This window comes from Salmo trutta, chromosome 24, assembly GCF_901001165.1.
Source record: "Salmo trutta chromosome 24, fSalTru1.1, whole genome shotgun sequence".
NCBI lineage: Eukaryota > Metazoa > Chordata > Actinopteri > Salmoniformes > Salmonidae > Salmo > Salmo trutta.
In genome coordinates this window covers 27,429,860-27,447,308 of record NC_042980.1, presented here as the reverse complement: position 1 = coordinate 27,447,308, position 17,449 = coordinate 27,429,860, and the positions used below count along the sequence as shown (strand labels likewise).

At 40.8% G+C, this 17,449-nt stretch overlaps 2 protein-coding genes across 8 annotated transcripts in view; one reads left to right on the top strand and one right to left on the bottom strand.

Annotated features, from left to right (window-relative positions):
* Window positions 1–10,212, bottom strand: part of LOC115161008 (nck-associated protein 1) — a 62,405-nt gene extending 52,193 nt beyond the window's left edge. For 3 of the 7 annotated variants that reach the window (XM_029711644.1, XM_029711642.1, XM_029711643.1), the window contains exons 1-2: window positions 9,913–10,212; window positions 282–299 (exon numbers count right to left, since the gene is read on the bottom strand). In XM_029711644.1, the coding sequence (XP_029567504.1) occupies window positions 282–299; window positions 9,913–10,032 (138 nt within the window). In that variant the 5' untranslated portion in view covers window positions 10,033–10,212. The remainder of the gene's footprint in view (window positions 1–281; window positions 300–9,912) is intronic. The other 4 variants (XM_029711645.1, XM_029711646.1, XM_029711647.1 and 1 more) reach the window with 2 other exon arrangements.
* A 433-nt stretch (window positions 10,213–10,645) lies between these two features.
* Window positions 10,646–14,853, top strand: LOC115161519 (dual specificity protein phosphatase 19-like). The gene is made up of 4 exons (XM_029712496.1): window positions 10,646–11,029; window positions 11,349–11,395; window positions 11,487–11,639; window positions 14,500–14,853. Exons 1-4 carry the CDS (start codon window positions 10,807–10,809, stop codon window positions 14,716–14,718), a joined length of 642 nt encoding a protein of 213 aa, XP_029568356.1. The 5' UTR covers window positions 10,646–10,806; the 3' UTR covers window positions 14,719–14,853.
* The last annotated feature ends 2,596 nt before the right edge of the window (window positions 14,854–17,449 follow it).

The following is a 17,449-nucleotide window of genomic DNA, read 5'->3' as shown; positions in this document are numbered from 1 at the left end:
TATAGCTGCTCACCGCTTTCCATAACAAGCTAAATAGTCTGCAACTGTTAGATATCATGTAAGAAATAAAACGGGGAAAAATTCACACTAGCAAATATGATATCTATTTTGACCTAGTGAAATAACCAGAGATTCAATTGCAATTTGGGATGGGCCTGTTTGTTGAATTGTGAACGTTGTTAGTACTGAAAAGCATACAAGTAATTCTGGGACATGATACTGGTAGGAAAGCAAGGAAGGGTAGAGGGAGAGGGAGAGATTTAGGGAAGAGCTGAGCAAACCTTCCAAACTTGTCCTTGCTGAGGGAAGCATTGTGATAGAAAGAGAGAAAACCACACAGGTAAACACAGGTAAAGTCAGGTAAACACAGGTAAAGTCAGGTAAACACAGGTAGAGTCAGGTTTAAAACATAGAACCATGCATCTACATGAAAAAGGCTTTAGGTTTTACTTCCAGGATAGTTTGTTGAGGAATAGTTTGGTTTTATACACTGTGCACAATAATGAATGTGCTGCTTGTAAAAGCATTGTTCAACAACTAGCTCAGCCTATGGTGGAGACACTCCTAGAGTAGTAACACTGTAGACTGTAGAGTATCAAGGCTTTAAGTTTAAGAAAGGATATACAGTGAGCTCCAAAAATATTGCGACAGTGACAATTTCATTTTGATTTGGCTCTGAGGTTAAATTGCAGACAGTCAGCTTTAATTTTAGGGTATTTATACTGAACAAAAATACAAATGCAACATGTAAAGTGTTTCATGAGCTGGAATAAAAAGATCCCAGAAATGTTCCATATGCACAGAAAGCTTATTTCTCTCAAATGTTGTGTACAAATTTGTTAACGTCCCTGTTAGTGAGCATTTCTCCTCCTCCATTCACCTGACAGGTGTGGCATATCAAGAAGCTGATTAAACAGCATGATCATTACACAGGTACACCTTGTACTGGGGAGAAAAAAGGCCACTCTATAATGCCACAGATGTCTCAAGTTTTGAGGGAGTGTGCAATTGGCATGCTGACTGCAGGAATGTCCACCAGAGCTGTTGCCAGATAATATAATGTTAATCTCTCTACCATATGCCGCCTCCAACATTGTTTTAGAGAATTTGGCAGTGCGTCCAACCGGCCTCATAACCGCAGACCACATGTAACCACACCAGCCCAGAACCTCAAAATCTAGCTTCTTCACCTGTGGGATTGTCAGAGACCAGCCACCCGGACAGCTGATGAAACTGAGGAGCATTTCTGTCTGTAATAAAGCCCTATTGTGGGGAAAAACTAATTCTAATTGACCTGGCCTGGCTCCCCAGTGGGTGTGCTTATGCCCTCCCTGCCCAGTCATGTGAAATCTGTAAATTAGGGCCTAATGAATTTATTTCAATTGACTGATTTCGTTATATGAACTATAACTCAGTCAAATTGTTGAAAATGTTGCATGTTGCGTTTTTGTTCAGTATAAATCCATATCGGGTGGGGCGCTTAGAAATTACAGCACTTTTTCTACATAGGCCCCTCATTTTAGGGGACCAAAAGTATTGGGACAAATTCACTTATACAATGGATTCGTAAAGTATTCAGACCCCTTGACATTTTCCACATTTTATTACGTTACAGCCTTATTCTAAAATTGATTCAATAATTATAAGTATCCAGACCCTTTACTCAGTACTTTGTTGAAGCACCTTTGGCAGCGATATCAGAGAAAGAGTCCTTTAGGTGCCTCTTGGCAAACTCCAAGTGGGCTGTCATGCCTTTTACTGAGGAGTGGCTTCTGTCTGACCACCCTACCATAACGTCCTGATTGGTGGAGTGCTGCAGAGATGGTTGTCCTTCTGGAATATTCTCCCATCTCCACAGAGGAACTCTGGAGCTCTGTCAAAGTGACCATCGGGTTCTTGGTCACCTCCCCTGACCAAGGCACTTCTCCGCCGATTGCCCAGTTTGGCCGGGCGGCCAGCTTTAGGAGAGTCTTGGTGGTTTCAAACTTCTTCCATTTAAGAATGATGGAGGCCACTGTGTTCTTGGGGACCTTCAATGCTGCTTAATTTTTTTGTTACCCTTCCCCAGATCTGTGCCTCGACACAATCCTGTCTCGGAGATCTACGGACAATTCCTTTGACCTCATGGCATGGTTTTTGCTCTGACATGCACTGTCAACTGTGGGACCTTATATAGACAGGTGTGTGCCTTTCCAAATCATGTCCAATCAATTTAATTTACCACAGGTGGACTCCAATCAAGTTGTAGAAACATTTTGAGTATGATCAATGGAAACAGGATGCACTTGAGCTCAATTTTGAGGGTCTGAATACTTAAATAAGGTATTTCTGTTTGTTATTTTTTATAAATGTGCTAACATTTCTAAAAACCTATTTTCACTTTGTCATTATGGAGTATTGTGTCTAGATTGATGTGATTTATTTAATTTTATTCATTTCAGAATAAGGCTGTAACGTAACAAAATGTGGAAAAAGGGAAGGGGTCTGAATCCTTTTCGAATGCACTGTATGTGTATTAAAGTAGTCAAAAGTTTAGTATTTAGTCCCATAATCCTAGCACGCGATGATTACATCAAGCTTGTGGCACTACAACCTTGTTGGATGAATTTGCTGCTTGTTTTGGTTATGTTTCAGATTATTTTATGCCCAATAGAAATGAATGGTAAATAATGTATTGTGTCATTTAGGAGTCACTTTTATTGTAAATAAGAACAGAATATGTTTCTAAACACTTCTACATTAATGTGGATGCTACCATGATTACAGATAGTCCTGAATGAATCGTGAATAATGATTAGTGAGAAAGTTACAGACACACAAAAATAACAAAAAATGTGTCATTGTGGTGTGAGTGTGGCTACACCACACTCAACTGAATGTGCATGAGAAGTTTCTATTAGATAGGTAACTCTCAATCCATAATAAGGTAGAGGATGCAAATCTAAGTTTTTTCAGCAATAGGCTATGATCAATGACATCTAAAGCTGCACTGAAGTCTAAGAGAACAGCTCCCACAATCTTCTTACTACCAATTTCTTTCAGCCAAGCATCAGTCATGTGTCAATGCCGAGCATGTTGAGTGCCCTTCCCTATAAGCATGCTGAAAGTCTGTTGTTAATTTTCTGTAAAATAACGTTGCATTTGATCAAACACCATTTTTTCAAAAAGTTTGCTAAGCACTTGAAACAGGCTGATTGGTCGGCTGTTTGAACCATTAAAGGGTGCTATGCTATTCTTGGGTAGCAGAATTACCTTTACCCCCCTGACACACCGTCTTCTAGGCTTAAATTGAACATGTGGCAAACAGGAGTCACAATGTATTCCACTACCAACTTCAGCAATTCATCATCCAGGTTGTCAGTACAGTGAGGGAAAAAAGTATTTGATCCCCTGCTGATTTTGCCCACTGACAAAGAAATGATCAGTCTATAATTTGAATGGTAGGTTTATTTGAACAGTGAGAGACAGAATAACAATAAAAAAAATCCAGAATAACGCATGTCAAAAATGTTATAAAATTATTTGGATTTTAATGAGGGAAATAAGTATTTGACCCCCTCTCAATCAGAAAGATTTCTGGCTCCCAAATGTCTTTTATACAGGTAACGAGCTGAGATTAGGAGCACACTCTTAAAGGGAGTGCTCCTAATCTCAGTTTGTTACCTGTATAAAAGACACCTGTCCACAGAAGCAATCAATCAATCAGATTCCAAACTCTTCACCATGGCCAAGACCAAAGAGCTCTCCAAGGATGTCAGGGACAAGATTGTAGACCTACACAAGGCTGGAATGGGCTACAAGACCATCGCCAAGCAGCTTGGTGAGAAGGTGACAACATTTGGTTCGATTATTCGCAAATGGAAGAAACACAAAAGAACTATCAATCTCCCTCGGCCTGGGGCTCCATGCAAGATCTCACCTCGTGGAGTTGCAATGATCATGAGAACGGTGAGGAATCAGCCCAGAACTACACGGGAGGATCTTGTAAATGATCTCAAGGCAGCTGGGACCATAGTCACCAAGAAAACAATTGGCAACACACTACGCCGTGAAGGACTGAAATCCTGCAGTGCCCGCAAGGTCCCCCTGCTCAAGAAAGCACTTATACATGCCCGTCTGAAGTTTGCCAATGAACATCTGAATGATTCAGAGGACAACTGGGTGAAAGTGTTGTGGTCAGATGAGACCAAAATGGAGCTCTGTGGCATCAACTCAACTCGCCGTGTTTGGAGGAGGAGGAATGCTGCCTATGACCCCAAGAACACCATCCCCACCATCAAACATGGAGGTGGAAACATTATGCTTTGGGGGTGTTTTTCTGCTAAAGGGACAGGACAACGTCACCTTCCCTCAGCCAGGGCATTGAAAATGGGTCGTGGATGGGTATTCCAGCATGACAATGACCCAAAACACACGGCCAAGGCAACAAAGGAGTGGCTCAAGAAGAAGCACATTAATCCCAAAGAAAATCTGTGGAGGGAGCTGAAGGTTCGAGTTGCCAAACGTCAGCCTCGAAACCTTAATGACTTGGAGAAGATCTGCAGAGTGGAGTGGGACAAAATCCCTCCTGAGATGTGTGCAAACCTGGTGGCCAACTACAAGAAACGTCTGACCTCTGTGATTGCCAACAACGGTTTTGCCACCAAGTACTAAGTCATGTTTTGCAGAGGGGTCAAATACTTATTTCCCTCATTAAAATGCAAATCAATTTATAACATTTTTGACATGCATTTGTCTGGATTTTGTTGTTGTTATTCTGTCTCTCACTGTTCAAATTAACCTACCATTAAAATTATAGACTGATCATTTCTTTGTCATTGGGCAAACGTACAAAATCAGCAGGGGATCAAATACTTTTTTCCCTCACTGTACCAGGTGATTTTTCCAGGACTGACAGTGTACTGACGTCCCCAGGGCAAACATTTCTTTCCCAGTGCTAACTGTGCTTCTCCAGTTGTAACAGTGCTTCACCAGTGCTTTCCCAATGCTAACAGGGTCATTGGAGAGTGAGTAACAGACTGAGGTCAAGGCTGTTTCCTCATAAGAGACCCTCCCTCTGACCGCATAGTAGAGACCCTCCCTCCCTGCACTCTCAGTCAGTCTCTTGTCTATGACAGGACTCTTGTCTATCAGGACTCAGACTGAAACACACAATACAAAGGAGCTAACTGCATTCCTTTATCACCCACTACATCAGTGGACTAATGAACTGTTGAACTGATTATTGACATATGGATGGATGATTTATGTTTTTTCTGCTGTACTGCTATCTGTTTTTACTACATTGATTGCTGTTTTTGTGACTGTGTCGCTGTATGTACAGTATTTCCCGTCGGGATTAAACTGTGTATTGCTATTCTGTTCTAATAATGTACCTACCATACAGTGGGGTCCATACTGCCAGTTAAGCTTCCACTATATTGGTGTTGGGTGCATAGTTTAATTCTTCTCAGGCTGAGTTCTAAAGATGCTAGATACAGTAGGCCTTCAGTACAGTACCATCTTCCCTGATATATATCTCCTCTCTACTGATAAGTCCTGCATAAGAACAACCTAGATAAGAGTGAGCTTCCTGTTGTCTCTGTAAAGACTAGGAGGGTTCTGAGGAGGGGCTCTAGGCTGCTTCCGGTTTAGATTTCCCCTTCAATTATATTACGTCATAAGAAGCTCTCCTCTCCACAAACAAGGTTATTTTTGATCATTCTGGAAACCAACCTTTTTTTAAAAAAATGCTACATTGCATTATAAGAGGGTCATACATGTTTATAACAAGTCTTACAATATACTATAACTACACCGTAAAGCATTATACCGGTTACTCCCTTTTAAAACAAATATTGCACTCTGTGACACTGATACACTACATAAACATTATCGTGACAGAAATATTATCAGAAATATTATCACGGGAATCAGGTGGTTGTGTAAGTTACATCAATATAAAAAGCAATACTGCTGGCCCAGACAGTAGTGTCCAACTTGCAGCCAGCTGTCATAGCAGGGGTCTCATTGTTTTGCTGTCAACAATGTTAATGCTAAACTATAGGCTCTTCTTGGTACATAATTGTAATGCGATGCTACTGGCGGCAGAGAAGTCAGGCGCAGGAGAGCGGAAACTGATTTATAATGGTTGTGTTTAATAACCATAAACCACCGTCAACAGAATAATACAATAAATGGGTCAAACAAAACCCTGTAAATACCAGCATACCGTGCACAAGCACTACAACAAACAATTGCGGACAAGGACATGGAGGGGAACAGAGGGTTAAATACACAACATGTAATTGATGGAATTAGAACCAGGTGTGATGGAAGACAAGACAAAACCAATGGAAAATGAAAAGTGGATCGGCGATGGCTAGAAGGTCGGTGACGCCGCCCGAACAAGGAGAAGGACCAACTTCGGCGGAAGTCGTGACAATAATCCCATATTGTTAGCCACTGAATCTTCAGATTCACGTTACTTGCTGAGTGGATATGAACAAAATACAATAGATCTCTATTTTGGATGAATTGTCTGTTTAATTCTGTTTGATAAAGCAGTTTGTCTAAGCAGGTTGATTTACTGAAGTAGTCCTAGTAGACTTGTGCAGTAGACTACAGTAATGGGATACACCTGTGGTAGTAGTATTACATTAAATTGTATTTGCCACATGCTTCATAAACAACAGGTGTGGACTAACAGTGAAATGCTTAGAAGGCATGTGCAGTAGGAATGGGCAGTAAACGTGTGCCGTAGGCCTACTGCAGAAGTGTACAGTTGTTTGATTTACTGAGGTAGGCCTTTGCACCAGCCTACAATCACAGTAGCCTACAATCACAGATGAAACAGAAAAAGACATCTGAGATTCTTCCTAAATGCTTCTGTCAGCTAGTATCAATGCCTACCAGTTGCCAAGCAACAGATCTGTTAGTTCAATGCACAAGCATCAACCTGCCGCCACAGTTTCAATAAGTACAGTATGTTTTTTGATAAAACAAGAAATGTACCATGGGTATAAAACCTTTGGCATGTAGCCTATTGCGTCATGCTGAACATAAAAACGGAGGTATATAAATGGAAATATATGAGTAATAGGCTGAATATTACACACAAATTGACTGCAACAGAGAGTGACAAATCGTCACACAACTAAGCTCTTGCGTGTTGTGGCAATCCTGTATCTTGTGGTCATCATGATAGTCATCTTGTGTCCTGGGGTACGTTTTTTCGTCTGAATTATGTATCTGCATAAAGTTTTTATGCTAATGTTTCTATCACATCTAACTTGAATTGAGAGTTGAGGGAGTGAGACACAGAAGATGATTGTGTGGTGCCTATAAAGGGATAGGCCTACTAGGCCAGGTAGACCCTCAGCACATGGGTTGGTTGGCTGGAGGGTACTAGCAGACAGACAGTCAAGGCAGAGAAGCATGATTCTCCACTAGCCTCCATTCAGCTACACACTGGACAGCCTCCAGCTATCTTCTATCTGCTGCCAAGTCGGCAAAGAATCTCTGATACCCAGTCTTTGTCCCAAATGGCACCCTATTCCCTATATAGTACACTACCCTGGTCAAAAGTAGTGTACTATATAAGGAATAGGGTGCCTTTCGGTACACAGACAGTACTCTCTCTCATCATTAAAGGACTGACTGTCACTGTATCAAAGTCATTAAAATGGACAGCTACACTCTAAGAATGCTCTCCTCTGTTACACTGACTGAAACGTCTAGTAGGGTTGGTTGGTACCCAGATTTTCATACGTCTCTGTACCATAATGAGGTATACGGTATTACTGGAAGTGCACACAAGGGACACACAAAACAATTTTAGCAGGGATCTTGATCCAGGATGGGATTGAATGTTTCTGCTGTAACCAAGAAGCTTGATCATTACATCTAGCCACTTAGCTACCAAGTTAGCAAACCAAATACATAGCCGGAGCCCTGAACTGGATATAGATTTCATATAGTTATACTTATATTTATAAGCAGTGGCGTAGAACGCACCCCCGGAGCTGCTGCTATTTTAATGGTATTGAAAATCATACCTTTGTTATTTCGAAATACCTCGGTATACGTTATAAATGGTATATCGCCCAAACCTAACGTCTAGTATGGAATCTGACATTCATGACACACCTCGCCAGTCCACACTATGAATAAGTAATATATCAGTCACCCAAGCCACGGACTGTTTACCTGGCTACCGTCTAGCAGATGGAATCAGTACAGGTGCATCAGAGCCAAGACAGAGAGACTAAGAAACAGCTTCTATTACCAGGCTATCAGACTGTTGAACAGACATCACTAGCTGTCTATCAGGTGACACACACACACACACACACACACACACACACACACACACACACACACACACACACACACACACACACACACAAAACGCTGCTGTCCCATGTCAGAGACATTGAACCACTGGACACTTCCTGTTTCACACTGAGTATTTAAATACTGTATTCCCGACATAATGCATTCTAATATTTATACAACTGTACTTTGTATTTAGTTACACTGCTTATACACACTGCATATTTATTTATATACTATATTCTTGACGTTGCTCACTGTAATATATCTACTGCTGGACATATCATTCCTAGTATATCCTGTGAAAATTATTCCGGTGTACATACATATAGATTGCATTTTTATTACTGTTACAGTGCTATTTGAGTTGTTAATTGGATTCATCCTGACGTTCTTGATTGCATATTGTAACTTGTTTACTCTTTAATTATTTGTGTACTTGTTTGACATTATACTGCATCATTTGGAGCTAGTAACACAAGCATTTTGCTGCACCCACTATAACAACATCTTCTAAACTGTGTATGCAACCAATAAACGTTGATGACTTTTTTTTATTATAAATTAATAGTGAATACTAATACACTAGTAATAACGCTACTAAGAGTGGTTTTCTCTGTAGGGATTTACAATGAGTAAATTAAACACCATGGGCCAATTTCCCAGACACAGATTAAGAGTATTGGACTAAAAAGCACTAATCTTAATTTGTGTCCAGGAAAGTGGCCCTTGTATGGAATCGGTATATCACAACGTCCCCACTATCACTATGAGTAAGTGTAACAAACAAATCATAAGTATCTCTAAAACTGTGGCTTCTTTAAAATACTTCTCCCTTCTATCCCAGGAAAATGTGTGTTTACTGAATGTTTTTCAAACCAGGACCTATACAGTATGTGCTACGGTGCATCAGACATTTATAACAACTGCATAACAACCATATATGTATACCAACTGTAGATACTGCCGTGCCATTGGTTAGTAAGTAGTATGCTTCAGTCATGATGTGCCAATATGTGTCTGTCAGATGGTAACTGCTAATCTGACTGATTATAAATGTGTTCCCATTATATTGATCTCTGACTTCAATCTTAGCATTGGCTAAAGAACCTAGAAAAGCATTCCTTTGTCAATTTATTTGACTAATATTGTGGTGCTTTATGCAAGTATGCAGGAGAAACTATGTAACTAGCTAGCTAGCCATCAAGCACAACAATTACTGCAAAGCTAGGCATGTAGTTACATTATAGGCTATTTCAGTGAGATACTATTTTATTTCAAGCCAGTGAACCATAGCTTTCAGTAGCCTATGAGTTATTATTCTTTTTACACGAAGATTGAAATAGACCAATCTCAGAAAACAGTGATTTATTTGTCCTATTGATGAGTTGGCTTGGCTAGCCAAATAACGTTAGCTTATCTGCAACACATTTTCAAGAGGGCCTTAACTGGCATTCTGCAGCCGTAGCTGTCATGCTTTGGGTTTCAAAATAAAGGTTTCTGCCATACGCCACATATGATTTTGGGGGGGTTTGATCTTTCAATCTCTTGAATGCAGTACAATTTATTATGAACCGAAGAATTACACTGGTACCTTACCTTCTTGATATTATAGATGCGAGTGAGCATTCCGATGCCCCTGTCGTTCAAAATGGTAAATTTCTCGGCCAGTTTTTGCTGGCCAGGTTGGAGCGAGCCGCGCGACAGTGTTGCCGACATAGCTACTGATTCTTGTAAAATATTTGTTGTAGAATTGCTGCCGCGTTTTGTTTGTTGTAAAAATAGTGACACTCCAGTGCTACAATGTTACAATTCGCCCATTCTGTGGGTGGAGCGGTTTCGCCAATCCCCACTCCTCTCTCCCGTCGCCGTTTTTACTAGGTGTTGTCCTATTTTACGAAAACGAGGCTGACAGGCTTTTTCCTGCAATCCAAATGCACGTCACGTGACCAGCATTTTATTCTAGGTAAGGAATATGGGCCTACGTGTAGGCGGCTACACCCACGACAAAATAGTCCTCAAGTATTTGATCCTACATTGAAGGCCTACATTAAAAAGGCAACAATAAAGTGTGGCTGGATGTCTCAATGTGAATATTTTATATCAATGTCCTAAATCCTCAGTTATGTTTGAACATTATGATGACAGCATGTAAAATAGACTTTGAAATACTATACCACTGTACCAAACTGAATAGCCTATGGGACACACACACACACACACGCTTCATGATGGCATCATGTGATAGTGACATCTGTGACGCCTAGAAAAATACTCTGGTCCCCCATAAAGGCTGAGTGACTAATCTGAGTTCTCAATTTTCAAGTTGGAGTTGACAAAACCTGCCCATCAACATGCAGGAGTCCATTTGAACCAGGAGCTAGTCACTGTGAACATTACATCCAATGGAGTAGCCTAGACTGGTCTGCCACTCTATCAATCTAATACTGGATTCTTTTTTCTCCTTTGCTTTGTTTTGAGAAGACAAAGGCGATGCAGTCTCTTGCCCAGGAAATCAAGACATTTTCCAAGACCAATTTGAGAAAGCAATGCACCCGCGTGACGACGTTGAGCGGCAGGAGGATTATTGAGACATGGAAAGGGTCGACTATACATGTTGTAGAGGATAAAACTCAGCCTGAGACAGCATGTGGCTATGTACAGGACAACAGCTGGGACGTACAAGTTGGAGTTATTAAACCATATTTACTATTAGGTGAGTGGATGTCGATGAGATGTGTGTTATTGACAGGGGATAATTGACAGGTGCCTACACAGACACACATACTGTAGCTGTCAGTATGATATGAGGCCTTACGTTTTCAGTTTGTTGTCTCAGACTGAGTCTACTGGATTATTGCATGAAAACACATTGCACCCTTTAGACAGTTTAAACTCATGTTTTTGAAAAAAACAACATTTTTATCATTACTGAAGTAAATATCATAAAAATATCTATGCTCAGTAAAAAATATTTCAATTTAAAACAATTTCTTACAGGCTCACAATTTGATGGTTGTTTTTTCTTGTTGTAGGCTCACAAGATGCTGCACATGACTTTAGCACTTTGAGAAAATATAAGGTATTGTTTTATGTAATAGAGATAAGCTTTATATTTAATACAATTTTCTGTCTTGTTTTGGTGTTTCATAGATGTTCTTCTTCCATTTCAGGTGTCCCACATCTTGAATGTAGCCTATGGTGTTGAAAATGCATTTCCAGACCTGTTCATTTATAAAACACTGAGCATTCTGGACGTTCCTGATACTGACATAACATCCTATTTCCAAGAGTGCTCAACATTCATAGACCAAGCAAATGCAGAGGTAAGTTGTATGTGTTTTCACAACATTGTAGGCTAATGTAGTCTAATTGGGGCTGCAATATCCAGTTTCCTTTTCGCTGTTTTCTTTCTTTTTATGCTTTAATACCGTATCTTTCACTGCATTCATCTTACCTGACAGTTTCAACATTCCTACTCATCATGAAAGGTGACACATCATGAAAGTTACTTACACTTCCTAACTTTTATGATTGATACCGGTCTCCATGATGTGGTGGTTGTAAAGAAAGCGGTATACGTTAATAATCAGATGTTTTATATCAAGGACAAACTATGCATAGTCACTTTACCCCTACCTATATGTACAAATTACCTCGACTAACCCACACATTGACTCGGTGCCGGCACCCCCTGTATATAGCCTCGTTATTGTTATTTTTCACTTTAGTTTATTTTGTAAATATTTTCTTAACTCCATTTATTGAACTGCATTGTTGGTTAAGGGCTTGTAAGTAAGCATTTCACGGTAATGTCTACACCGGTTTTATTCGGTGCATGTGACAAATACAATTTGATTTGATTTGATAATCACTTTGCTGTATATAGTACATACTGTAGGTAAAATGACTTTACTTTAATAGTAATTTCTTTGAGTGTTCAAGTTGATGACCTGGCATATATCTGATACTGGACAGCAGTGAGCCAATGCAAGGCCTCCCTCCCTACCAGTAGGTATCTAGGTATCCTCCCTACCTCTGTATCCACACTGTAGTAAATAATACATGGCTGAGTTTTCACCATGCATAATTTAGCCTGTTGTAGAAAGATCTTATCACTGGTGGCCCTTTGTTTGCTATACAACCTTTTACCAAATCGCTGTGCCTATCACGAAACAACCTGACACTGTCACATGTTGCAAATTCACCAAAGGTTTATGATTACAATGACTGGGCCTATTGGAAATAAGTTTCCACTCTCTGTTGAATGGAGGTCAGTGGCTCTTTTTACTTCCCTATGTAATCTGGGATACCATGCAGGGGTAACTCCAACTGCCTAATCAAAGCATCCATGTGGCTTTTAGCTAAGTGGGTGTCACGTCCTGACCCTTGTAAGAGGTCATTTTCTATAGTAGATGGGTCAGGGTGTGACAGGGAGTGTTTGGTTGGTTTTCTTGGTTTTCTACGGAGCGGGCGTGCTGAGGAGCGAGTGGATGAACGAGCAATGGGTTATGGTGTGATGCGCAATATATCGCCCATACGCACTCACAGCCCGTTGCGCTCGGTGCCAGCTCCTCACCGGTGTAGGGCGAGGATGGTCATTCAGTCAGAAAGGAGTAGGACTGCTCAGCATGCCCGGTCTCCAGTTCGCCTCCATAGCCCGGTACGTCCTGTTCCTGCTCCCTGCACTCGTCCTGAGGTGCGTGTTACCAGTCTGGCGCCACCTAAGCCAGTTCCACGCATCAGACCTCCAGTTCACATTCCCCGTCCAGAGCTTCCGGCGACAGTTCCCCGTCCAGAGCTTCCGGCGACAGTTCCCCGTTCCCCGCCCACAGTCCGAAACCTACTGAGACGGCCCACAGTCCGGAACCTACTGAGACGGCCCACAGTCCGGAACCTACTGAGACGGCCCACAGTCCGGAACCTACTGAGACGGCTCACAGTCCGGAACCTCCAGCGACGCCCCTCAGCCCGGAGCCTCCAGCGACGCCCCTCAGCCCGGAGCCTCCAGCGACGCCCCCTCAGCCCGGAGCCTCCAGCGACGCCCCCTCAGCCCGGAGCCTCCAGCGACGCCCCCTCAGCCCGGAGCCTCCAGCGACGCTCCCTCAGCCCGGAGCCTCCAGCGGCGGTCTGCAGCCCGGATCCTCCAGCGGCGGTCTGCAGCACAGAGCTTCCGGGAATGATCTACAGTCTGATTCTTCTAATAATGATCCACAGGTCGGTGTTACAGAAGCGGAGGGATCTGGGCGTAACCCCCGTTCCGCCTGGAGCCGGAGCCACCTCCGTTGCTGGGGGATCGGAGGGATAGGAAGGTTCTGGGTTTAGCACCAGAGCCGCCATAGACTTTTGTCACCCTCCCTACCCTCCCCTTGTGTTTTTGTGGTTGTTTTGTTGGGGGGGTTTTTGTGTGCTGTCGGGGTCTGCACCTTTGGGGGGGGGGTGGTGTACTGTCACGTCCTGACCCTTGTAAGAGGTCATTTTCTATAGTAGATGGGTCAGGGCGTGACAGGGGGTGTTTGGTTGGTTTTCTTGTTTTCTATTTCTAGGTTTTGTGTTCTAGGTTTTCTATTTCTATGTTGTTGGTTTTTTGGGGGTTGATCTCCAATTGGAGGCAGCTGGTCCTCGTTGACTCTGATTGGAGATCATATTTAAGTAGGGTTTGTGGGTTGTTAATTTTGAGTAGTGTGTTTTCCTCACTGCGTCACAGTTTGTTGTTTTTGTATTTTTAGTATTTGGTGTATTGCAACGTTTCACTATAAATAAAAAGATGTGGAACTACAACCATGCTGCGTGTTGGTCCGATCATTCTGACAGACGTGACAGTGGGAGAGTAACTCTATCACCTTATAGCTTGTAATTTTCCCATTATGTGTGATTAGCATAAAAATCTTTTATTAGATTGACCTGTGTGAATTGAAGACATGGGGTTCAAATTTAAAGCAGCTGAGCACATCAGGTCTCATGCTTTTGGACTGGATAGCACTAAACTGACATAAGGCATCATATTCCCCCAAAACATTCCTTACTCCAGGACACTTGAACAGGTTTCCTGGGGTAAGGAACACATTTTTTTAAATTAAGTCCCTCAGTTGACCACCTGATTACTTTTTTTGTTCAAGCTGGGCTGAAGTGTGTTTGTGCACATTCTACTAACATAAGGCTTGTTTCTCTCATCTTCCCCCTCAGAAAGGAGTTGTGTTGGTTCACTGCAATTCTGGAGTCTCGAGGTCAGCCTCGGTCGTCATTGGATACCTGATGTCCACGGAAGGAAAGCCTTTCAATGATGCGTTTACCTTGGTGAAATCGGCTCGGCCAGCCACGTGCCCAAACCCAGGGTTTCTTGAACAGTTGAAAGGTTTCAAACCGAAAGGGGGCATAGAAGCCAATGGTGTGGGCTATGCATAAGCAACAACAGCAACACCTCCAGGGCCAGAGTAATGCATTTCATCATCAGCCACTGTTTCTCACAAGGAGGCCATTCTGATGTGTCCAAAATTGTGCCCTATTTTCCTATACAGTATAATGTGCTGGGGCCCTGGTCAAAAGGAGTGCAACATATAGGGAATAGGGTGTCATTTTGGATCTTACTATGACCCCTAATACCCAAGGTACACCAACATCATGTTGAGGTGTTCATTAGACGCCATTTTTTCAAAAGCCCTACAATGCCCTGTCAATATACACTGTGGGTCCAGTGTTATTCAATAATTAAACATCTCTGTTATCAATTTCTATAAACCACTGAGGGTGGTATGAAGCCACAATGGAATTTAAGAAAGGTATACATATACAATTCTCAACTTTATGAACCATGTCTGTGCAACAATTCTTAAGTTCATTTTGAGTCTTTCCTTTTTTGTACCAAAATGTGTGGGGTAAAAATTTGAGAAAACTGACTAAACTGTATTATTTAATATAGTTTTAATTGTATTAACTTAAATCTTGGTTTAATAAATATTATGGACATCCTTACTTTGTCTTAACATATTATTTATTGTATGTTATCTATGGCAAGGGATTTCAGAAACTTTCCTTGCCCAGGGTCCCCCACCCATGCAAACCGACAACCCCGGGAACCCCATCATTTGTTAGCAAAAAGTAAAATAATGTCTTGTCTTATCAGGTGAATGATAATTGCAAGTATAAGTAATCAATTTTAAATGAATAGATTTGGTAGACTGTTTAATTATTTGGACCTCCCCACAGTTCATTGGAAGTGTAAACTCGACTCAACTTGCTGTTGTGAAGCAAATTATCTGCAATTCTACATATTTTTCAATTGAGTTGAGAGAACATTTAGCAGATTTGAAGCTAATTTCCAGCAATTCTATGCATTTTGCCGTGGCTACCGCTGTGTGCTTCTGCTCAAACATTATTAAATCAATGTGCATGTGCCCTGTTATTTTCGATTCTCCCTGACTGTCTAGCTTTTATTTGATTGTTAGTTCTCAAAAATGCTACTACTTAAAACTATACATAGTTCAATATCTTTTCTGCATGCTTTCTATCTGGGTTTGGTAGTTTAAGTTGACACTGAAACTGTTTCCATCCCGAAACTGCGGCCTAAGAATTTTTTATACAGAAAAAACCCTGGTGATTAGCATCATATTATAGGGATAGTTCGAGATTTTGGCAATGAAGCCATTTATCTACTTCCCCAGAGTCAGATGGTAGCATACGAGCTAGCATGCTAACGGTTCATGTAGACTTCCAGTTATTGTGCTAACGGTAGTTAGCAGTGGCTCGTGAAATTACCTCTAACGTCCTCCATACTGGACGCAGAGACTTAACAATAGTATCCACGATGGTATTCTGTTGTAGCAGCGATATTCATAAAAAAAAAAAATTCACATAAAATCCCCAAAAATATTTCTCCCAAGTTTGAAAACCCCTGATCTATGCGACGTTGAGTAAACTAAGAGAATAATATACTGGAGGCTAGATTTTAAATGTTATAATGTACTTCCATGATTTTGTAACAGATATGCATCATTTTTAATGTTATTATTATAAGTTTCAAATGTTGGTTTTTTTATTGCAAAAAAAATTACTATGATTGTGGGTGATTGACATATGTTTATTAATGTTAAATGATTTTATATGAACATGTTTGATAAAATGTTATGAACTCTTGTTCTAGAATGTAAACATATAATTATTCTAGTTAATTATTCTTCAATACTCAATGTAGGCTAGGCTACTGCTAACATTTACAACATAATATATGTTTCGGGAACTAGTGTGAATTGCGTTGTCAAGAACCTATGTTGATTAATGCATAAATGCACCCTTTGGATCAATGTGTGTGTGTAAATTCAGAATATGTTTGAATAAAATATTGCTACTGAAATGTTTATCTCCATTCAATTGAGTTTATAAAGTTATTCTATCCTTGTTGGCTGATTATCGTGACATTAATTACATCCCCAACAAAGCACATCTGATTACAATGGCAGTATTATGTCCTCATGCATAATAACCACTTATAAACATGTTATAATCATGTAATATAACATTTAGTAGGCTATAGGCTACTTAGACAGGACTAAACTCTTTGGACAGATGCACTCGATTAATGGGCTTAATATCACACATCGTCAAAGCAGTGTAATTTGATGATTAGAACATTATTATTAGCCTACACATTAAGTATGTTAACATGCACACTAATAATTCGATATTAACCTGATTGTGGCAGTAAGCAGAGTATGTAAATAGTCACGTAAACACCTTACACTGCTTATCTAATCGGCATAAGGTCAAAATCGAAGGTAACATACGCCGATTAAAACACCTGGTTTTCTGAACAATCTTTCGAATTGTTAGGACATCTATACAGAGTAATCGGAGTTCAAGCGGTGTATTTGATCTGCGCATGTGCCAGCACCAGAAGCGCAAATCTCCCTCTTATGCGCGAGTGAAGTGAGTTCACAAAAAATGAAAGTATGCATTTTAGAAATAGTTTATGTCCAGACTTTATATGTCCAAATTCAGAATCAAATATGCTTCGCAAAAATAACATGGTTACTGTGTTAGAACGTTTATTTTGATTGGCGATTTTCTGCATTTATCAAAAGTCCCATCAGGTACTGATGTCAGATGTGTCCATGTAAACAGGATCATTAGGGAGTCGTTC